Source organism: Oxyura jamaicensis, chromosome 4 (assembly GCF_011077185.1).
Source record: "Oxyura jamaicensis isolate SHBP4307 breed ruddy duck chromosome 4, BPBGC_Ojam_1.0, whole genome shotgun sequence".
Taxonomy (NCBI): Eukaryota; Metazoa; Chordata; class Aves; order Anseriformes; family Anatidae; genus Oxyura; species Oxyura jamaicensis.
Window position 1 is genome coordinate 22434079 of NC_048896.1, and position 24437 is coordinate 22458515.

Sequence of the window (24437 nt, forward strand, 5' to 3'; positions counted from 1 at the left end):
TTTGATACAGTACTTTTCAAGATAATAATTGTAACTGTAATGTTCCTGCCACACTTACCTGAACAAAAAATATAAAGTGCTTGAAAGAAGTGTTAAGATGTGCCTCTTCCTGTAGCTGGATAACTGGATCAAAGTGCTGGTGATAAATGTGAGCGTAAACTCTGAAGAGACGCTTTAAAATCGTCTTTGCCACTGACATGAAATTCTTTGGGAATGGTACACCTACAGATAAGAAAATGGATGGCTTATTTTTAAACACCTATGCCATGTTCATTTATGTTAAAACCCATTATAACACAACCTTATCTCTTGTACCCAACTGTGCTTCCTTCACAAGAAGGGCTGCTTCATTTCACTCAGCAATTCTGTCTGTAAATCACACAATGCACTTAGACCAACGCACCACAACAAGCTCATTAGAAGACCACAGGGGAGTCTTCTCTCCCTCCAGTAGTCCAGTGGCTTATGAATTCACCCCAAGACAAATTCAACTACATTTCTATGCTGAACACACCAGATACATTTGTGTTGGTAGCTGAAATCCCCTTCAATATCAATCACACTTTACTGATCGCTTGGCTACAGTGAAGTAAGAAAAAATGTTGTCTCCCAGCTGTCTCGTGCTCCATGAAGAGATTCCGTTTCCATCTAGCTCATCCCTTTGCCTGAGGCTACTGCTTTCTTACCTGCCTGCTGAGGAACTGACACATGCTCCTTTCACTCTTTGCAGTGAAAATGACCCAGGACATGTAAAATCAGTTTCAACAGCCAATCTTTGTCAGTGAACAAGTTATATTAAAATTGGTTAGGAAACTGCAACCAGCCACTGGGAGCAATAACATGTTTAGCCAACACAAGTTTATTAAAAAAATAAATAAATAAAAAATTATCAACCATCTAAGTAGAAGAAACTTGTCTAGCTTTTCATCACGTAGCAGATTTCCCAGATAACTTAGTTCTTTTGCAGTCCTTCCAGCTGGTGAAGTCCTGTCAGAAGGCCAGTGGCCAAAGCTGGATGCTGGTGGGCAATCATGATCTTAATAATGTTTTAAAATTCTAGAAATAAATTTTCCACACTCCAGCTTGCCCTGCTTACATATACATCATATTTCCTTCATCATCTACTGCATCACATGCAAAGTTCATATTTCATTGCTTATCTACTGTGGCTTTAAGTCCCTTTTGGCATCAATGCATTTCAAAAATATCTCCTATTAAAAAACAAGTCTTCACTTATTTTCATTCATACTTACAATCATAAAAAGTATAGGCTGAAGTGAAAAAAAGATCCAGTCCTGATGTAGTCTCCTAAGCACCGCTTTAATATAAGCTATAAGTATTTAATATCATTCCTTTTAGTAACAAGACTTCTACCCCAGCTCTGAACTCTACCCTGAAACACTAAAACAAGTGCCACAGTACATGAAGATGCTATGTTCACATCTATCGAGCAGCAAAGACTTAGATTTTTGTCACTTCTTCTCAAACTAACCAATCTTCTTTCCATGTCTGCTTAATATAAGTAAAAACATATGCCATTTGATTCTGACAGGTGGCCCTGTTACTCTGAATAGGCGTATTGAAAATGTGTCAAATGCCTCAGAAGTTATGGACAAAATACAAGCAATTAAGAGATCTCCCTTCCTTTTTCTACAATGGTTCATAGCCCTATGAGTAGTAGTGTATTGGAAAACTGCCAGTTCGGAGCTTTAGAACAAATTGTCCTCCATGCCTCCGGCAGGATTTTCTTCTCCTTTTCATTTCAGGAACAGTGATTGTTCGTTATTTTCTTCCTCCATTTCTGCAAGAAACCCTCTTAAAAATATATGTCTTCCATCTTCATTTGAAAGGAAAAAAAATCATGCATTTAGGATCAAAGATGCAGTTCAACTTCCTTGGAAGTAAGGTCTAGAAGTTCCCCGTGAGGACCAAACGTCTTTCCTTTATCAAAAATCTGCTAGTTTGCTCCAATTTATTGGTTATAAGGTTTAGAGACCCTCCTACGTATTTTTAAGGAAACAAGCCACCTTTCAAAATTAAAAAAAAAAAAAAAAAACAAAAAGATTTGACCAAAAAAGACGGTTAAATAGAAACAAAGCTTCCTGCATTCATAATTGTTAGATATTTTCTAAAAATATTAACACATGGATCAGAGCTCATGCACTACCACATTAAGTTTATCTTAACAGATCCAAGTGTCTTTCTATATGTAATGTTACCTTTTCGAGTTGTTCTACTCCAGGATAGTCATTTAAGAGACCTTACAATGCTACAAGACTTGAATATTCCTGTACAACTGTAATCCAAACACATTGTTCAATTTTACTTTATTTACATTACCTATTTTAGAAGGAAATAGCGTCTCATCATCCAGCTGATCCTGGACCCAAGTCATCAGGTAATCTATGTACTTTGGAGCAGAGCACTTGATTGGCTTCTTTATGTTTGTCCCATCTGCCCAGTGGTACTCGTATCTGGGGTGGGATGACAGCAAGACATTTCTTAACACAAGTGAATCATTCATAACAAGGCCTAGAAGGTGGCTCTTCCTGCACCACTCCCCGTACTCCCACACCCTCCCACAGCCCTTCCTTGAAACAAAGGTCCAAATGCTCCCAACGTCATCTGCAACTGCTCAGCACCGAGTCTCCCCGTAATAAACAAAATAAATTACAAGCTGTTGATATGAAACATCAAAAATTTACATTATATTCTCCCGAGAAAAAGCTAAGCTTCAGGGCTCAAAAAAGTGAGGGAAGCCAACTGATTTCAAAGGGTTTTTCATGCATTCGGCCCTGGTAGCTGTTTGTTCTTCACCTCTGCCTGCAGAGAACCACAAAGCGAGTGGCACTGCTCAACAGCTATATCGGCTGCCAAAGCCACCCCAAAATTTTTTTGAATTTCTTTCCACCTGAAAATAGACTTAAAGGTTTTGCAGAACTGAAGACCAAACTACATTGGTTCTTGCCAGAGATCCCAAATTATGATTGGATTAAAGGCATGGAAGAGATTCAGAGGTAAGTTAATGCCAAGGAATACTATTAAAAAAACAGAAGCTGGTGCAAAGTGCATTTCATCCAACAGTTAGCAGAAAGCTTCTAGATTAAATAGTCATCCTTATGTTCGTATCGGATGGTCTAGTATTACCACGCAGCACACAGAACTAGCCCAAGATGCACAGAGTCTCCGTTTCCAGCTCTACCACCAACTCATTGGATAGCTGCAGTCTTTTAGCTTAGTTTTTCTCTCTGCAAATAAGGTGACATCACACCTTCAACAAAGCCTTGATGTCACTATAGAGCAATAAAACATGCACTCTTTTCATCCTTTTCTATTCATAGGGCTAATGGCATTGACATTTTTTACATGGCACCTAAGGAGTAGATCCCAGCTTCATTCATTTCACAGTTGCCACTTTAACCTGAGCAATTGTAAAGACATGGAAAGCTGTATTAAACAGCAACAATTTGCATGCACAATCAGAAATAAGTCCTCGTGAAATTAGAACAGAACAGATTTTTTTTGGCTGGCTTGGGGTACACAATGCACACAAGCCCAGACAGAAGAGAAAACAGCTTATCATGAGAACATATTTTCTTTCCTTTTTCCAGCTATAAGAAAAAAAAGACACAACAACACAAAAACAACCCGTGTTTAACACTAGGAGTCTGACAATACCAGCTTTCAAGTGAACTACAGCGTTCCTTTCTGTTTCTTGCTGAGTACAAATGCATATAATCTTAGTATTTCCTGCCAATCTGTTAACATCTGAGCAGGTTTTTGTTGTTGTTTTTTCTTTTCGCCTCATCAGCATAGCCACGCGTAGCCCTCTCTTAGATCTAAAAGCAGCATAATTCCCCACGTCTGTTTTAGATCATCCAGCCTTGCTCAGCCAAGCGGCCAAAGAGCACTGCTGCAGAGTGGCTATCTGCAGGGCAAGCCTGCTGCCCAGCCAAAAATGAAGAGTACTGCTGAGCTCTGCATCTCTGAAATCCTCCCAGATAAATGAATGAATAATGGCCCAGACTAGCTGCACCAAGCACTCCTCTTATTAAAAAACAACCACAAGGGTAGTACTGTCAACTCACTCATGCTTTTACAGGAAACATACCCACTACATACCCACTACATCTACAAGTTCTATCCCAGTTCTCTTGAGAAGAATTTGAAGAGATGTTATTAACAGCTAATATTTCTTCTTTTCATGGAGGATAACATGCTCAGCTGTTAGGTTTTGAGTACAGTGGTAGCATACCACACTGTTTGGGCTGCAAACAGCACCATCTGAACTTTCTCTTGCTATCTGCAATTAGTATTGTGAGGACATTTGGGAAAGTCTTCTATTTTAAAGATCATACACATCATTTTACACAAGGCTTAACCGTATCTGATCCATTTGGCTTCAAATTCTATTTAACAAGTTCAGTTTTGTCAAAACAGTAACCGGAGGAACATTTTCACAACAAACAAATTTTATGAGCGATTCCGAGTGTGCAGCTAACGATGCTATAAAAGGACCCTATTTTTAGAATGGTGAGAAATTAGAAGGTCTGAAAGCATTTTGAAATCATCTCTCAAAATACACAAGGAAATTCCATATGCAGTGAATGGGCCACAGGTTTTCTAGCTTGAACAAAATCGGTATTCCTCACCACCCAGTATTACCCAAACACTAAGATTTAAGTGGTATTAACATAGGACAAATGCCAGCTCCTGGCTAAGGTGCCAGATTCAATCTAGAAGCAAATAGAATAAGAAGAAAAAAATCTAAATTACATGCTAAATCTCATCCAAATAGCATATATCCCCAAGACAGCTCCTCCTCCCAAGACTATGCATTAGTTCTGCATTTTTTAGAGAAAGGAGCGCCGTAGAATTACCTTTAAATAACACAGCTCTTAAGAAACATAGAAGATGTGCCTTGACAAAAATGAAGTCAAACTCCCCACGCTCCACACTGTGGGTGTGTAATGTTCATGGTTGTCCCTACACTGTCAAAGGGCTTGGGGTCAGCAAGGGAGTGGAAAATGAATTATTTTGACAACCTTAAAAACATCACCAAAAAGAAAAACAAAAAAAAACTCAAGAGTTCTAGCAAAAGAGGAAAAAAAATGAATTCTTAAATATAAAACTAAAATCAACCAAAAAAAAAAAACAATACACACATTATGGAATTATTTCAACAGCTACAGGATATGAGAGATAATAATAATAATAATAAAAAAGACACCCTAACTCCCTATCTCAAGTTTTTGAGCACCTACAGCTCTGATGATAGATACAAGCTGATTTTATTGTGGTAAGGGACTCCTATAGGGGAAATAAATTTAAATAATTTTTTATAATACAGTATAAGTTTTATGGACATAACAACATGTGAAAGAGCAAGAAATACAGAGTTCACGTTAGCAAGTGCAGGGGAAAACCTAGGAAACCCTAATGACTGTGAGAAATTTTTCTAATACTAATAAACGCCAAGTTATTTGCCACCTATAAATAGATAACCCAATTGTGCTTCTCACACTAGAAACCATCTCTATAAACATTTATAGGACCAGCTTCTCTATCAGCCAATTAAAAGTACTTGGCTTGGAGAAAAAAAACGTTTAAAGTACAATTAAAGCTGTTACCTTTTCCAAGAGGAATATGATACTGTGGCTCAGTAACATCTTTTAAAAGACTCCCGGACATATATTCAGACCTATCATCTCTAAATCTCAGTAAAATTGTATTAAATCAGAGAGCTCGAAAGTGCCGTATTCTGTTTTGTGTCTCAGTCATCAAGGAACACAGGTGCAAAGTGGAGTGCCAAAACAAGGCAAAAGGACAGACATTGCTGAGAGATGCAGGGTATTTCAAGGACCTGATTAACTGGTTATTTCTTTATTTACTGCTACATACACGCTAGATGGAAGATAGCACATGAACATTCCACTACAGTGTATTATTACAGTGGATTTATGGGAGGCTGTCCACTTCCGAGTGTCACACTACTCATATTTGACATCTAAACTTAGAAGCACTGCAGATCTGAAGCCTCACGAAAATCAAAAGGGTCTCACCACCACTAACAATGAGCTTGTTAGTTCACTCACTCAAATGCCTAAATATGGATTTGAGAGCCTCAGTTCAGACATCCAGTTTTAAAAAATGCAGCAGTCACGTCCTTCCTTTGTGTTCTTATTTAAGGCATGGTTGTAAAAGCATGGAGGAAAACAAAGAAAACTGCCCTCATCCAATACTGGTCAATAAACATATTACTTTTATGGAGGTTCTTAACGTGTTATCATGCCCATTGCATTGACGGTGATTAAACTGACCCATAAACAGTAAGGAAGTGAAAACCAGCTAGGGTTTGTTTGGGTAAAAAATGGCTTGTCTTTGCAGACATGAAAAGAATGGAATATTACTATGAGAAAGAATGTATTTTGAAAGAAATCAGGTAATTTTCTCAAATTATTAGACAATGAGCTGTGCAGCAGGAAAGAGATCTGTTCTTGATGTTTATGCCAATCCTTAACTAACTCAAGGTACTACTGCCCTGTAAGACTAATTCAGCAATCCTTCCAGCAAAGACAAGTCCAAAATAAATTAAGTGATCTCACAGCACACATGCCTCATGTTAACAGAATGGCCAAGCTGGACTTCAGTTGGATTTTATCATTCCTAACCTAAAAGCAGCATTCAGCTCCCCAGCTCCCACCCATTCAGACCAGGAAGCTTTGGTGGGTCCCAAAAATTGACTTACCTCAGCCAAGGCTTCCTGGTCAAGATCACTACCAAGAAAAAACAGAGGACCAGGCGGTACCTACCCAGCCCCAGGCATTTGCTTATCACTGAAGGTAGCCCTTGAGAGAAGGAAACCACCCCAACAACAAAAATAAACACACAAAGCCCACACACAAACCCAGGTGAGCTGTCTGTTTTTCCATAGTCTGCTTAAGGCTTGTCAGTTGTGCTACAAAAACTGTGACTGAGCCACTATGAGTTCCAAAGAGCTACCTATGTATGCATCAGCAGCTTACAACCCTTTTTTAATATAGGGGCCATAAATGTTTTTCCACTGGGAACATGTAGCCCTGTGTCTGTAGAATACCAAGCCACTCCAAACTCTGAGTTATTAAAATAAAAAGAAAACCCCAAGTGTGGATGCAATTATACTGGCTTGCAAGTAACTTACATGACTTAACTTGCACAGAAAATTAATAAATAAAAGGAAATCGGACTGTAAAGCCACAGCGTGCTTGCTGGTTTTAGTTCGCCTCAGCTACTCATGCTACTGCTGCCTAACCTGTTTCAAATGACCTTATACAAATTGTTTCAGCTAACTCACACTCTTTTATCTGAAATAGAAGAGTATGCAGTAACGGTGGTGGCTCAGCCATTCAGGTAAGCAGACAGCAACCTTCACCCTAGAAGCACTAAAGAGCTCGTTAAGACTCAATGCCTTCTCAACTAGTACAGCTTGAGCCAGAAGATAACAGGAAACAGAGATAAGAAAAAACAACAACTGTAAATATCAGAGCTGTTGCTCTAATAGGTTTTCTACCAGTACTTCCCTAAAAATATTTTTCAGGTCACCTTTAAGTTAAAGAAAGGCCATGCTCACTCAAACCAGAACCACAATACATGCTCTGCTGCCAGTCACCGCCAGCCAAACAAATCACCCGTTCCTGTGCCTGCCTGGCCATGGCCCCTCAAACACAGGCACGTTTCTGACCCTCTTTCGCAAACCCCAACCCTGAGCACAGGTGGGGCCTGCAGAGCTTGGGGAATGCTCTGCAAATCCCAGGGACAAGGTCACCTAATTAAAAAGTTGGCAGAAGGCTTTTCTTGGCCTCTAGCGACTCTCTCCTACCCTGCTTCGTAACTACTTGAGTACTACATCAATTTCCGTCACTGCTTATCAGTGTCTTTGGAGAGAAATAAATTGTTTAGACTGGCAACCAGAAAGCTAAGCCTTTAATAATTAACCTCCATCCCCAAGTAACTGCTTGTCATTCAGACAAACAAAGCAAACAAATATTTTCATGCTCTTATTTAATAACCAAGGCCCTGTTCTGCATGCCAAAGCACAAAGCAGACAATGGGCTATGTTATTGCACAAGCCTATTCCAAAGATCTTTTGTATAATAGTAAACTTTATTTCTTTTGTATTTTCACCCCCTTTCCCTGCTTTGCAGCAGCAGGTCTGCCTGCCCACACTGGTTTTGGCATTCAGCAGCATCCATTGTTAGTTTACCAACGAAGCACCAACCCTTTTCTCAGTCAGTCTGGCTGCTTTCGCCTTGCAGAGCTCATACCCTCCTGCCTCACCAGCTCTCCCTCCCAGCAGCACCACTTTGCTCGACCTTGGCTCTCCACCTCACTGGCTGGCAGATACTGGCTTCAGACAGTAACAACAAATGTCATTAGAAAGGAGGAAAACGTGGAAGAGAGGATTGGTTTCCTTTGCTGTTTATTTACGACTTTAAGGTAAAAAGGAAGCAGTGCCTTCCCTCTCCACTTGCTCAGAAATGCAGTTATTTTCCTCTTTGAAAGACATGAAGCAGATGGAGAGAGAGCAAACACAAACATCACATTGGGTATCTGTACAAATGTGTAAGCAACAATCAAGGAAGTGAAACTTAAGTGAGTGACAACGTAGGGGATTCTAACTCAGAGTACTCAAAACTACAGCCAAGTTTCTTTCTGCAGTACCTAGTCAAACACCTAAATGAAAGATTTTGCTAAATCTTAATCGAATGCTGACAGATAAAAGCTTCCAGTCTTCATTTTAAAAGTCCTCGTTAACATTTCAGAACAAAAAAAGAGAAAACAGTTTTGATAGTCAGGCTACGTCCCAGACTAAATAAATAAATAAGTAAATAAATAAATAAATAAATAGAGAGTACCTTTCCATTCCCCAATCCCTTACAAAGGGCCAAGGCTTTTTCCCCCACAGGTAACAAGAGAAGACATCCCTTCCACCCACAGAGGTTATCTTTTCTTTGGCACTCAGGTGAGTTAGTCCCTTTCAAATGCAAAATCATCTCAGAAATTATGCACACATGCAACGATGAGTAAAAATAATCTTACTTTGGGCCAGCAGACATCACCGGGCAACTCTCCTCTGTGCAGAAGTCCGTGATGGTTCCATAAAGCATATTGATCTGGTTGAAGAAGTCGACGGCTGTAAAGCATTTAAACCATCTGTTATCACTCTGCAGTTTAAACTGCAACACAAGCTTCCTACAGCCTAAACTAGAACACGCACTGCTAATGAGGGACCTGGAATATTTTTCATGATAAAACCTCATTGTTATTGCTTTTTAAGATATGTTATAAAGGAGATGCAGAATGCAACCAACAACCTTCTAGACTGCCCTCTAGCAAGAACTACATAACCATTTACTGTAGCAAAATTTTAATTTGAAAAAAAAAAAAGTAAAAGAAAGCTGTTATTTATTTTTCTAAATGTTTCGCGCTTTTCATTACAACCCCAAATTCTACTGGCAAGGCTGTAAAAAAAAAAAAAAAAAAAGAGAGAGAACTGTTACATATTAGCTGAGGTCCCTCAAGCTTTGCATCCAAAAGACTATCCTTTCCAAATAACATTTATGCTGTGTTCAAACAATAAATGGGAAGGGAGGTGGGAGTTAGACAAGGCATATAGTCGAGTGATTTCTGTTTCTCTGATTATTAATCAATTACCACCAGTTAGTATTTTGTCCAAAATGTTTCCTCATTTACAAACTATCCTTGGATATTTCTTTTGGGGAGTTATTCCTTAAGTTTGGTTGCAAGTTTGGGATAAATGTTCCTAGCCATTTCTTTAAACAGTTTACTGCTGAATCACTGAAATAAATAGAAGACCCAAAGTTAACATATCTAACTATTCCCATTGCTCTACCAACTTTAAAGGGATGCTCAAGCACTTAGAACTCTTTGAAAGCAAGGCTCTTCTTCAATAACCTAAGAGCAGGTTCAGTTTTTAGCAACCATGGTCACTGTGATCAATTTATAAAATCCACTTTCAGTGCCTAGACCCCCTTGCATCTACTGGGGAGCACAGCACATTCCCAAGGTATCAATATGCAAGTTTATCTTTTCAAAACAACTTTCAGACAATGGATATCATAGGTTACAATTGAAAGGGGGCCTACAGCGAGAAGCAAAAATTCAATTAGGCAGGGTTAAATTCTTACCACTAAGAGCATGACATGGTTCCAGTGTAACATTTTACTAAATACTCCTACCTCCCTTATCCAGCAACGACTACTGTAACTTGTGCTTCTGGATGAACCCAAGCAATACAAGCATACAGGAACTTAAGACCTGTGGGAGTAGCTTTGGTGTCCTTACTCATCTATCCCCTATTTTCATCATGTGTGTGCATGAAATTCAGCAATTCAACCATATACAAAGTAAAAATAGATTTCATGTCCCAGTGCCCAGTCCACACTATCATTTCTCCTGCTAGGAGCATTAGGCCTGCTACCTCTGACAACAGGAGCTTTTACAGCTCGAATTTTGTCATCATGAGAGGCTAGCCCTCACGACAAACCAGTATGAAGTCTGTCTGAGATCAGCACCATGTAAGACTTACTTTATTTAAGTGTTACCTGCACGATACCCACTCAAGGCGTCAGTGACAGACCGTTCCTTTATTGAGACAGATTTCAGGAATACTCAGCTAAAACCCTTATATCATTGAATAGACATGCATTATCCCATTTAGTGATGAGGTGACAAAGCTCTTCATTCTGAACAAGTGGGATTGTTTTTCTGAGACCAGCCTCTGCAGTAGCTAAACAGATTTGTTTGTCTTCGCTTCCAAATTGACCTTTTTAGAGTCATCAGTTCTAACTCTGACCAGTGAATACTCATACAACCAATCTGCAGGACCCTGTGGAATGAACAACAACACACTCCTCTTAGCCCACTGCTAAGGCAAAGAAAAGTGAGTTCGTTACTATGTAGATGGCCCAAATTGCTTAAATCTAGAGAGAATTGCGATTATGCTGTAATGAAATGGAGGTTGAAAAGCAATAGCAAATATAGTAAACTATTAAAGTAACTGATGGCTAAGGGAATAGGAGAGTTAAATACTGTAACTATCCTCACTGAATATTCAGGAGTATAAACAAAGATTACATGCACATACTGGCAGCAAATTACAGCTACTGCTCAGCAGATGCAAGATCTAAGCTACAGCTGTGTCACACAACTTCCCAGGTATCTAAAAAGGGAAGCAGATAAAACCTGGTATGGCATGCACCTAGCGCAGTTCATCTCCAGCAATAAAACACATTTTTCTCCCTTGCAAAGCACCAGCAGAAAATGGCAAGACAACTTTGGGAAGGGTTGATAAAGTTAGAGAGGACAAGAAGGGCTGCAAAAGCTTGTTTGGGTGGGCAGGGGGGAGGCATTTAACACTGCAAAGGCAGCAAGAAGTGGTTATATGCAGCCCTTGTTTCGTAAGTGTACACAAGAACTGCTAATTAAGTTTCCATTCCTTGCTCCCAGTAGAAACCACAGCCCAGTGTTTGCTTCGAGGCAAGCATGTTCAAAAAACCCACACAGACTTTGACAAGATGACTGATTATCATGAATCCCACACTTGCAAGTCTCAGAAGGCCATGAGACACACCACCCAGCCACCACAGCCAGCAGTGCCTGACAAACAAGAAAAATGCAAGATCCTCCTTTCCAACATCTGTAAAGCAGTATGGTGCTTTGCACATTTTCATTTCCTCTTTTTACTTATGGTTAAGTTTTAAGGGTTTAGGTTACTTTTTGCACATGCTTTTCGACTTGAAGCACACACTGTCTGGTGTAAGTTTTTATTACTACAAAGATAAGGATGAATTGGACTTGTGAACTCATCAAAAACTGTAAATGAAACTGAAAATGAACTGATCACACACTTCTCACCTTTTCATTTTCTATTTTGAAAATATACTTCAAAAATTTACATGTAAGTCAACTCATTACCGTAAGACATCAGCAAGTCTGAGTCAAGCAAGAAGTGGCAGAGCAGAGCACATTCTTCCTCTGCTCTTACTGTTATGAAGGGTAAAACCAATGACGTTAAGTCATTTACGTCATTTACTTGTTAAGTTTTTTGATCAAGAGGCTCACAGCTACCATTAACTGGTATGAGGTGTGGTAGACAGACATTGTAAATCAAGGGAGCATCTAAAGAGCTTCTCACTTTAAAAAAAAAAAAAAAAAAAACTCACTTTGCTGCAAAGAGGCATGAAAAATACCGTTTCATTACAAAATGCAGCTGTTACCATGAGCCAGTCTTGTCAAACGTTTCACTGCATTTTGCCAGCCAGCTCATTTAGTGGTTATATCATTTGGGAGCTGAAAAAAAGAGAAGACATGGAGTGGGGGAACCCCAAAAGGAAAGGATGCAAGCAATATATCAACCAATGTTAGTAAAGCTTACTCATAAAAATGGGCTGGCTCTTTTTCTAGACAGTTTTGCAATGCAGCATGAACAAACTTGTATAAAGAATGGTGTCAGTATGACAGTTTACTTCCCAAACACGTCAAAGAGCAAAAGGAAATAGAAGTACTGAAAATAAGCAATTAGAAGACATTTATCCTAAGCATAATCTATACTGCTCTGCAGTGCACAATCAATACTCTACTTGCAGGCCAAGTCAAAGACACAAAAGACAAGGAAATATTGAGACAAGGCACAGAGTTTGTGGCAGCCAAAATCCTGCACAGCTACAGAGCACGATACAGTTTGGGTTAATCCATTCTCTAAGGGTAGAAGGAAGACAGCAAATCATGCTGCAAGGAGAGGGAGGAAGAAATATGGTCAAGCAATCAGAATTTGGGCATTGTTGTTTGGCCTAGTCTAGCATAAAAAAAAGAGAGCTAGGAAAAACAGCTTTAGAGAAGTTAAACAAAATCAGAGACCTACCAGAGCAAAGGCTCACTACTTGGTAGAAACAAAAGGAAAGGACTAACCTTAGGAACATCGCAAAGATTATCTCTGGGTTTGTAATGGGCAAAAGTAAAGACAAGCGACACGTGACTCACATCTTAATATCTTTTAGACCTGGTCCTCAAACTTACCTAAATTAAGGTTCTACGCTTGCAGAGACTTGCCTATACTCTTGAGTAACCACCCTAGCTGCAAAAGAGCTAGCTTAAAAAACTTAAGATGGCACTGATGGGCTCTTTTCTAAAAAGAGCAGTGAGATTTCTACCTCAGCACTTGTTTGCGATCAAGCACTCAGATTTTAACCACTCAGAATAAGAATTATTTTGTTAACAGGAGCATATTTTTGGCACAGGGAGCTTAGGGAGTTTTGTCTCAGTGAGCCATTCTGCATCCGCCAGCACTAAATGATACGACATTCACCTCTCCCCACTTCAGCACAGCACAGAATGGTGCATGTACAACAAAGGAGCCCACCCCACTAAAAAAGGAGTACACAGTTGTTTTCCCACAAGTGTCAGCCCACATTTAACACCCCCTCACGAAAAAAACTGTTAGCTGACTTACTGTTAACTGCAACCCATTCATTTAAGTCTTCGCCCTCTGGAAGCATAACAGCCATCCGGAGGTTACCACTTCCAAGCGTGGCCTCAGCATGTTTGAGCAGCTCGTACTGGTGAGAACCCTCTGGAATATTCTTCTTTGGTTTGAAGGTTTTGGAAGAGCGACTGCCGCTGTGAAAGGGAAAGGAAATATTTAGAGAACTTACAGAAAGGGAGGAGGCAAGAAGTCGTGTGCAAGCACAGGATTAGCATCAAAAACACTTCCTCCACTCCCATATTTTCATATCCAAAAGGATGTTTAACAAAAACTGGGATGCAAAAGAAAACAGATGCTTTGACTTTTAAAATAAAATAAACTCTTCTCTGCTACCCTGCCTTCTCATCTGTTCACCTTACCATTAAGCCAGCTGGACATTTTGGAATGCTCAGCCTCCCTTCATCCCCTCAGCAAGTAGGATCCTAGGCAAGATGTGACCAGAACTATTTCCTTCCCCAGAAGTTGTACAGCCACACGTAAAGGATAGCAGCCCAGCCGAACAGAAATCTTTATTCTAAACAGTCATGAATCTTCTCATGGTAATAAAAGATAGTAAATAACAGATAAACCCAACATCCACCTTCAGGAGCCTGTTCAGACCCTCATCTTTTCAAATCATGTATGGTGTGCTAAGTAGTTACTATGAATCCCTCAAAAATAAGCTGCTGTTATTTACAAAAGCATATTTTTTGCAGGCCCAGCTGATTCCGAACAGTATCTTTGCTACCTCAATTCACCAGCAGTGCATTAGATAAAAACATTCACATCTAAAGGGGGTTAGGGGCTTAAAATGCCAACATAAAATACACTTCACAAGTATCTGGTATTGTTTAGGAACTGTTTTCAAGATGCTGTTGCTCAAAAATATGCAAGTGCTTTAGCTGAATTCTGATATAATTCCACATTTTCCACAAACTTTGTACATCATCTTCCCCTCATTTCACAGCACACAGACCTTTTAGTCTGTCAAAAAATACAGATGGCAATTTTTACAACTTTCATATAGATCATTTTCCTGCCTATAATTTTGTTTGAAAAACACGGACTGACTCAAGAAAAAAGTTTAGATACCTACATTTCAAATGATGAGCCTGGATAGCAGGTTAGTCCCTAGCATGTCAGAAACGTGACGTGCAAAAGTAAATATTTGAAGAAGTGTCAAATGAGCCAATACTTGTGAATGTTTCAGTGTATGGGCTGAGGAAAAAAAAAGGGCTGGAAAAAGAAAATTGATCTCTTGATTCCAACGAAAGGAAATGCAAAGAGGTGAAATCCAGGCAGCTGAATTTTCACTACAAGCACTGACCAGTTCTCATTTCTTTAACCAAGTGTGCCATTTTTTCCCCAGCTCTCCATAGGATAGAACAGAAATTTTTGTTGGTGAAGGGTAAGGATGCTCTCAGGCTCACCACATGTCTGTATGTGCAAGGGTTCTAGCTCACCTTCGAGGCAATTCTAGCCTAGCCACCTTGTCACACAGAAGCACTGCAACAAACTTGTTTCTGGCATTTCAGTTTCCCCACCACACCAAAGCCAGAAACAGAAAGCTAACAAAGGATATCACTTGTTTATACAATCCTACATGCCAATGGCTCTGGCAGAGATGCAATGCACACCAAAGAAGGCAACAAATTTTTTTCTTTCTAGAAGACAACAGGTGATCGAGAATACATCATACACCAAACATACGACAAAAATGCCCCCAGTTTGGTTAAATCTAAGCTTAAAACAAGAGCAGGGGGAGAAGAAAACATGCAGAAACTGGAGATATATGAGTTTCCTATTTCTTTTAGGCAAGTAACGTCTTTGTGGGAACATCCCTGGGTATCATATCACTCTCCCTTGGCACAATGCAGCAGCAGCAGCAGCATCCACCCCCATCCCACAGGCTCTCAGGGTCATCCTCCTTCCTAAGCCTCATAAAGAAGCTCTTTGCTGGACTAAAAGGGACCATGGGATGTTAGAGCTGAATAGGCCATGCCCATTCATACAGACATCAGAGTAATACCAAGGAGCATCCAACGCAGTCAGCTGCAAAAAGCAGCTAAGATCCAGAATTGGAAAGAGGATGCATATGGCTCCCATCTCTTCTGTTACAGGACACTTCTAACATGCACCCAGTCATTTGCATTACACCCTAAGCAAGGATACCAGATTCAAATCTTAAATAAAATAATTGCCTCCCAGTGGGAGTGAGAAGCTACTGCGGCTGAGGGAGTTCCCTTCCCCTCCCCCCCCCCCCAGCCACCTGCATTTGTTGCCAGGCCACATTCAGACTCACTCAGAAGAAAGAGCACCTGTTGAAATAAAAAATATATACATGAAAAAAAATAGAGAACACTTTTAACTGACTGCTTAGAGATGCAGGGTTTTCCTTCTTGGGAACACATAGCCACAATGCCATCAAGGGAATAAAAATACAACTTGGAACATCTGGCACAGGGCTGGCACAAAGCAATATCTACAGCAACTGAAGACCAAGAGTGACTGGTATTGTTATCTTCCAACGTATGTCAGCATAAGCAGAAGAAAAAACAGCACAAGATAAAGACAAGCATGGCAGTTCCTGACCTGCTCAGAAGATTTTGCTCTCTGCATTGTAATATGACAATGAGGGAAACCAAGTCCTGATACTTTAATGAAATTCAAACCAAAGGTTTCCAAAGACTTACCACCACTCCAAAGCTCAGGTCATCCATTCATCATAAAACAGAAAGGAAAATAAGAAATTCCCTTCCCCCTCGATGTACACAGATTGCCTAATTCCTAAAACTTAAGTCCTCCTTCCCTCTCCCTGTTTCAAAACCTAACATACATCAGCTTCTCTTCCACAGCACTGTCATTTTATAAATGGATGAAGACTGAAGAACTCAACCACTGTAACTGGTCTGGTGTGGTTGCCCGAGGCAAGATCCACAGCCTCATTACAGAGACTACTACTGGGTGCATGGAGTTCTCCATGTGTGGTGAGGAAAGTTCCATCCAGACAGAGGAAGCACTTACCAGACAGATTCAGATTATCAAGAGCAGTATCCCACTTCCAGCTTCAGCAGAAAACTTTTGTTTGGTGAGGACACAGTAGGGGAAGATACAAAGCAGTAGCTAGAAGAAAGTTACTTCGTAACTCAACAAAGAAACTGTTTGTTTGGATGTTATCAGAGGTTAAGCCAGCAGAAGGAGTGAGGGTTTGAGAACCATGCACAAGGAAAGCATGGTGAGGGAACTCCTTAAATAGCCCAGTCTATTTTGAGCAAACTCTGGGTAAGAATTCACACCCCAGACCGCGAGCTTGCGAGATAACAAACCAAGTCATCGCAGGTCAGGTGAACAGCCAGAAGAGATCTTCTACGGTCAAGGCGGCATAGAATGCACAACAAGTCAGAAAAAGGTATCACTTCATTTCTGCTATCCTCTTCCCATATCCAGGGGTTTTCTTTCCACAAGCTGGCAAAATCTCTGAGAGGATACACAATGCTTGATCTCATCAGCTCCCCCAGATAAGCCACCTTGTATTTGTGTATCTACCTTTGGCTCCTTTACCTTTCAGATCGCTGCTTTTCTAATTCAGCACAGCCAACCTAAGACAGCAGGAAATGGTCTCATGCGAAAGGCAGGCAGGCATCCCAAAGGAAAAGTGATTAGGATAAATGCAGGCTGCTAGTGATCCCGTGCTATGGAAATATCTGCAATTTTGGCAATACATTATCAGAATTCCATGCATTTGTGCAGTTGGCCATATGTGAAGCCAGTTATCTGCACACACAGTCACATGCTCCTTATTACAGAGTTCAGAGACACAACAGTCTTTAAAAAGGCCTTTAAAAAAATGAAGTATCTTTTCTTTCTTCCTATTATGTTAATCCATTACCTATGGCAGATTTAGAAAGTCCTCCTGTTCCACATCTATTTCCCCACCTCCCCGGGCATAAACTAGAAAAGTTAACTTCTGGAAGTTCTGTCTGGTGACCAACAATACAAGCAGTAATACAAGGCTTGGTCAAGTATGACATGTTTGTCATAACAGAATCAGCTGCATCTGTGAACCCATTCTCCTGAGAACTTAAAAACACCCCGAGCTGGCAGGCTGCAGCCACCTTTCCCCGTTTAGACTTTCTGAACTCTCCTTCAGTTTCAAAAACGTACATCGCATTAATGAAGCTGTGAAAGGGAACAGAAAATTCTCACAAATACCCCACTGAGGATCCTTGGGTATAAAAAGGTCACAAAATGGGGAAATGTTGCATCAGACCCAGTATTTGTCACCACCAATTTCTAGTCTTCCTGAAAGAACCGACTTCTCAAGAATTTCTTCCAAATCCGAGGACGCTGTGCTGCCTTTACTCCCACGTCCAACATTTCGAGCAAATTATGCCCTTCTATTTTTATAGGTAAGTGCAGCTTACAGCAGTGCCAGATGCAGCTCAACCTAGCACTAAATCAGGAAACGTGTTCAAAGCCATTGACTCACTGTGCCAGGACGAGTCTCGAAGCCTGCCGAGGAAGCCGCACCTCTGAGCCACAAGGAGAGCTTCCCACTGTCAGAAGCCCACACGCTGCTTGGCCTCACAAAGACGTCACAACGTGCTTACGAGCAAGAACACAACATTTCCTCCAAAGCTGTAATTTTATCTAGCCATCTGCTGACAGGGAGGGTTTTTAATGAGGCAGATCCTGCTGCCTGGTCGGTCGTAGGTTTGCAGGATGATGCTTCCAGAAGAAAATTCTCAGGCATCCTACTTGCACCACACTTCGCACCCTGCCTCACAGCCCACTCCAGCCTCAAACGCAGCATTGGCAAATCTTTTATAATCCAAGCAGTTAAAAACCCAGCCTAACCTCCTGCTTCATTTCTTTTTAACTGGGGGAAAGGAGCCACTTAAACCTTCACAGTCCTGCTGGAAGCACTCTGGCTGGCCTGGCTCACACCTCCACATACCCAAGGGATTTGTGCACTCAAGTCTTTCGCTGGAGCTTTTTACCTATTTCTACAAGGTCTGCTGCATCTCCATGGAAACCTGAATTAAAACAGAGAAGTTAGCATCCTTATGCAGAAAACTTAAGGCTTCACAGCTTGTTCTTACCACTAATGTCAAATTCTTACCTACTCTTATGTCTAAGATGGCTCAAACTGACAAACCAAAGCCCTGCCACAAGTCCAGTGGATGCAGATGGAGGCCCAAATCTTGCCTCTATCCAGGCTGCCAACGTATATGTTTTGCTGCAGTATCACATCCGAAAGCTCTGAAATACTGACAGTGCTCCAAAGTCTTCTCCAAATTCCTCTCGGATGAAAAAGCCCAGACCACATTATCCCCTAATTCACTGACACTTCATTAGAGCATCTTAAGCTAGCCCAGTGCTTATAAAACATGCATTCACTACATCACTGGCAAAATGGAAGATGGAGAAGAGGAAACAGCACCCTGGAGAAGACACAGAACAATCCAAAAACTCTTCCCCCCCCCCCCCCCCCCGCACACCTGATCACGCATAGTAGACATGTTTTTCAAGTAATTAACATCTTATTTTTAAAATATCACAAGTATTCAACTTCCATGGAAAATAAAGACAGCATTGCTCCTCCCTGTTTCAGGCTACCTGTCAGCTCAAGAGCACAGTGCTGCAATTACCTTCAATCATTTCATACAGGGCTCATCAGTGGACTGTTTTATCAAACATTGGAAAGGTCAGAAGCTTGACCTGGGGAAAAATAATTAGAAAATGCTGCAGTGGCACCTTTTTCAGGATAAATCTGCCACCTGTATCCTTCTGGCCTCTATATATTGCTGAGGCCAAGGGATATCATCTTTCTTTCCTCAGGGAATGTCCAAGTTACTAAATGTTGCATGTATAGCTACAAGACTCGATGTCTCCCAAAAGCATCCACCACCAGGGCCGAGCTGAAGTAAGCCCCTCCAAATTTCTGGAAGAGCTTGAGAGATTTGGAAAATGCTGAACTCAAGTCAGCACACAGAACATTTACCTGGGGCATGGAAACTTTCCATATTTCAAATCCTGCTTCTTCATCTTCAAAGGCCTTTGCAGGCATTAATTAATCCTCACAAAGTATCTTTGAAGTAGGCATCATTAGCGTCTTGTTAGACATAGGGAAACTGAGGCAGAGACTCACTGCCGCAGGCCAAGGAGTGAATTTATCAGAGAAGTCCCCACATTTTCCTTCTGTGCCTCCTTGTCTCCTTTCTCCCGCCACGCATCTTTTTCAACTCCAAGACACAGAAACACTGGAAGGAGAGAGCTAAATTCCAGAAAAGCAAGCATTTCAGGCCTTCAAACAATAACAATGGGCTTCAAACTGTAACATGTTGCTAAGAATAGACACATCAGAGTAGGAGCGTGTTAGTTTCCAATAGCCAAGTTGTCAACATAGAAATTAAAATAAAAGCTTAAGCTACTTTTTGGAAAGCAAATCAATAGCTTCAGCATGTAAAAGCCTATTCTCTGTGACAATCACAGCAGCAGAAGCAGAGCAGGTAAATTAAATCATACATGCTCAAAATCTGCACTGACAAGATGTAACTTGAGCATTTCTATTTATAAAACTGAGTAGTCACAACATTTCTGTTCTGAAGACAGAAGGTGTGCAAGCCAGGCATTACTTTCTTCAGCTCTTGTAATACCAAAAAGTCAATTATTTTCCAGTCTGATTCCACTCATTAAAATAAGCCCGTCTCATCATTCACTTGTTTGGAGGTATCAAATCCACCATCAGAATTCAGGAGGCAAGTATTTCACAACCTTACACTCCTTTGATGTTCCAGCATGCAGCAGGTCTGAAGGCAGATAAAACAACCACCAGCCTACAACAGAGAAAGACAGCGAGGGAGCTTCAGTCCCAAGCTCAGATGCTGCATGTGCTATGAGCGTTTCTGCTGGGCTCTGGGGCAGGATGAGAAACTTCAGAGGCCAGCTCTGCAAGAGCTACAGGCAGTTTTGGAAATGCTGTTCTCCCACCCGACTATTTTCCATGAAGATGACCATGAGACCCCTTGAGCAGAGCAAGCTAATGGCTTGAAATGAGACATGGTGCTGGAAGTGCTCTAAAACAGTGCAATACCGAGCTCCAACTCAACATTAATCGCTATTTGAAGGTCATTCAATGCAGTGGAAGAGTTAAAAGCCAGCAGAGACTGGAAGCACACAAGTTGATAGCTCCCACCCAGAAAAAAAAAGTCACTTTGTGTAAAATCTTCAGCCACGATCGCTGTATTATTCTGAACACTAAGAAAAGCAACACGCTTCTAGAGAGCGCTGCCGCCTAACAAAAATAACTTTCCTAAACATTAAGCTGTAAATAGCATAATTCTCTTCCCTCGTATGGAAACACAAACTCCACCGAGATCACTAAGGAAATCGAAGCAGTCCGTCTGGGCAGGAGTTAAGAGCTGCCAACTCCTCGCGCAACACACCTGCTCTCCCAAAATGCAAGATGGGTTAGAAAGTAATTCCAAGCCCAGGGTTTTGTTTGTTTGTTTTAAAAGAAGAATCAGTCAACAATTTCATAGACACAAGAGGCATAGGTCATTCCTCCAGGTACAAGATACATGGTGTTTATTACTTATACACTCTACCGTAGGAAACTGTATGTAGAAAAGCTCTGCGGAGCACCTTCAGGAATAAGTACCGGATTCTGCCAAGGCACCAGCTGGGCTCACGGCCTTGCTGTGCAAAACCACTTCTGCCACGTTCCCCGCAGTGCTCCTGCTAAATGCAGCTTTCCTTCCAGAGGCTTCACCCTGCAGGTGCGGGGCTTTGTTCCCACCTCCTGGTGACACGCAGGCAAGGAGTTCCCAAAAAAACACCAAGCCAAGGTTAACAGTTACAAAACACAAAGGCAAGGGGCGTTTTGGAAGGAAAAGGAAGGAAGAAGTTTAGTTTCAAACACCATTTCTTTAAGCGCTGAAAGCCACGCTTAAAAAAAGCCAGCAGCAAACATGCATCTAAACGTTTCCTCATCTAAAAATAATCCAGCACAGACCTGGGGGATTTAAAACCTGATTTTCCGGCACGTGGAATTGGCAAACCCTGCAAAACAACACGGGTTATTCCTAAAAGAAATGCTTCTTCAGATGTCTAGAAATGGGGTAAATATAAAGCCAGAGAAAATCCCACACCCCACTTCTTCAATGAAGTACCAATATCTGTCCTTCCCCACCCTACCTTTTATCTATGCTACAACATGGAATAAGTTAAGTTTCCCACATGCTTTTCAACCTGAATAAATTCTTCAAGGGCTATAATGACCACTGGTTTTCGTAACTGATTTGAAATAGTGCCTCCTTCTACCAAAGGAGAAAATACTGCTTTCTGACTGTGAAACAGGTATTTCAAGAAGATTTTAAATCTCTCTCTATCCTGTTAATGGATAGAGATTGAGAACAAAAACCTGGCTTCCCCTTCTTGGAAAATGAACTGTCTCTGTAGATTAGCATTTCACACAGGATGGTATGAGAAGAGGCAGATTAAAATGTCATAGTCTTATCAGGGGTTCGTAAAAAACACAATATGCAAGACTCTACTTGTTAAAAGAAGTTTATCAGATGATTCACATCCAGTAAGGAAAAAGTTACTTAGGGTAGCCTTAAGGAATGTTTTTCCTTTTGCTTGTCCCAACCATCAACACCCAGTGTTACAAGCTGTCATAACATGTACACTTCCACATTTTTAAACTACTTTTTTTTTTCCCCCTTTCTATGCATATACATTTTAGGCAGTGAAATCAAGCAAATTCAGGGTTCATCTAGCCTAAGTTGGATGCTGTTGCAGCAGAACAGAGCTGAAGACAAACTCTTGCCATCATTCCTAGGCAGCCCAGCCCTCAGGGAGGCAAAGACTCAGCAAGGGAACTGGGGACAGGGGACTGGCCCCACGAGGCTAGCATTTCGTTCTGCCCTCAGACACTTGCGTGCCAAATCCCCCAAAGTGTTCAGTGGCCATGGACAGTTTCCTGAGCAAGGCAGGCATCTACTCCCTTCTGCGTCTCTCCGCCCCTGGTCCTCAGGATGAGCAAAAGGGAGGCGTTGTGCTACAACGCTGAAGTCTTCTGCAGCCCCACCCGGGTAGGTGGCACTGGTGTTCCAGCTCTTTACCCAGTGGGATGCAGCCTTTCTCCGAAGTAAGCACAATTCCTAACGCAAGAGAGAGGCAAGCATCCAGAACACCATCCCGTAACCAGAAGTCATCATCTGTTTGCTATGCTTGCACACAAAATAAATTCCCTTGTCTGACTTACAACATGGTCATTTAATACACTTTCATCTCCTGGAAAACCCTCAAAATAAACAAAGCAAGCCAGAGCTGCGTTCACTGGATACTACTGGAGCTCCGTCTGCACACTCAAAAACACAAACTAATTCCCAGGGCAGCTAACAGTTGCGGAAATGACTCAACTTTGAAAGCCTTGTCCTCTGCAGGACCAACGGCAGTGCTGGACAAAGCAAGGAGAGGGACAGGGCACAGAGGCAAGAAGAAGAATGGAAGAGAATCCACTGGAGAGAAACTTGGAGGGGAAAAAAGCAGTACACATTCAGCCAAGTGTCTCCTTTTGACTTGTGGGGACAGGCACGCTTACATGAAGACAGCAGAGCAATTGAAATATGCACATGGTATAAAAATTGCAGCCTCCCGAGAGTCTTCCGCCCTCATTTTTCTCCCCTCAAAGCCATGGCAACATTGGTAATTTTAAGATCACTGTAATAAAAAGAAATCTCATGTATTTTATGATTAGAAATTTACCACGAGCTATTATCATCACTGAAATTTTCTTTATTGCTAGACAGAAAAACAATCACTTGTTCATTGGTTTAAAGGAGAGAGGAAAAGCACATCATGCAAAACACCCGAAACCTTTAACCAGTGCTACAAGCAAAGATTTCTACGGTAGCAGCAGCAAGAGACCCAAGGATCTCTACACATTCTCCTCTGTCATAAATTCAAAAACCTGCTCCAAGAAGGAATTGAGATTATCCAGAATGTTTTGCTGCACATTCCCGGCATCTACTGCCTGCCTCGATGCAAACACAATGCTGTCATCACTCACAGAGTTAGTTGTAGGGCAAACCAAAGCTGGATTTCAAAGAAAGCTGAAGAGTGGGCTGTTTTGTTGGGTTCTTTCAATTAGATCCAGTTTACTATTTGAAATGGGCATTTACAGTGTATGTACACACACACGCACAATGTATCTTGGAATTGTAGGGCAAAACCAAAACCAGGTGTATTTCTACATATTCTAATATCCACGTACTCCTTCTTTAAAAGAACAAGCAACTTTGGAAGAGGCAAACATGAAGTATTCCCTCCTCCCCAACTACTACTTTTTTTTTTCCCCCCAGGGACCACGGAGCAGGAATTCAGTATCTTTATCATTTCAGTCACTAATTAAGTTCTCTACAAACTAAGTAGCGCTTTTTTTCTCCTACTAATGTTCCCCTCTTTTCCCAGGAAATCCTTATTTCTGTCAATTAGCATTAGCTCACTTAAAAGGGAGGGCACAGCGTGAATTCAAACAAAAGTCGCAACTTCACCCAGTTATGCTTCAAAGTTCAGTTTCCATGAAGGTTCAAACCTCAGCTTACTGAATGAACGTGCCTAATGAATCATTCAGCAGACAGAAGAACTACGCTTCTTTTGTAAAACCAACCCTTTCCCATACATAAAACTCAGCACTAAGAAGCCAACCGAACACTTATTCCTACTGTACATGAACGTATGGGGCACGTTTTCCTTTGAAGAAAGAGGACTCAATAAAGCTGTAAATGGCAGATTACTGCAAGAGGCTGAAAGGCTGCTAAAAGGATGCTGTACATACATACCCTGCAGCAAGGACTGCTGCGTGAGAACTAAAGCCACAGAGGGTGCAGTCCTGCCCAGTGGCAAG

The 24437-nt window shown here is 41.2% G+C and overlaps 1 protein-coding gene across 2 annotated transcripts in view; it reads right to left on the reverse strand.

Annotated features, from left to right (window-relative positions):
* The window catches only part of MOB1B (MOB kinase activator 1B), a 50426-nt gene that overhangs the window by 6749 nt on the left and 19240 nt on the right, over window positions 1–24437 (reverse strand). For both annotated transcript variants that reach the window (XM_035325305.1, XM_035325306.1), the window contains 4 exons: window positions 13511–13677; window positions 9079–9172; window positions 2341–2474; window positions 59–222 (listed from right to left, as the gene is read on the reverse strand). In XM_035325305.1, the coding sequence (XP_035181196.1) occupies window positions 59–222; window positions 2341–2474; window positions 9079–9172; window positions 13511–13677 (559 nt within the window). The remainder of the gene's footprint in view (window positions 1–58; window positions 223–2340; window positions 2475–9078; window positions 9173–13510; window positions 13678–24437) is intronic.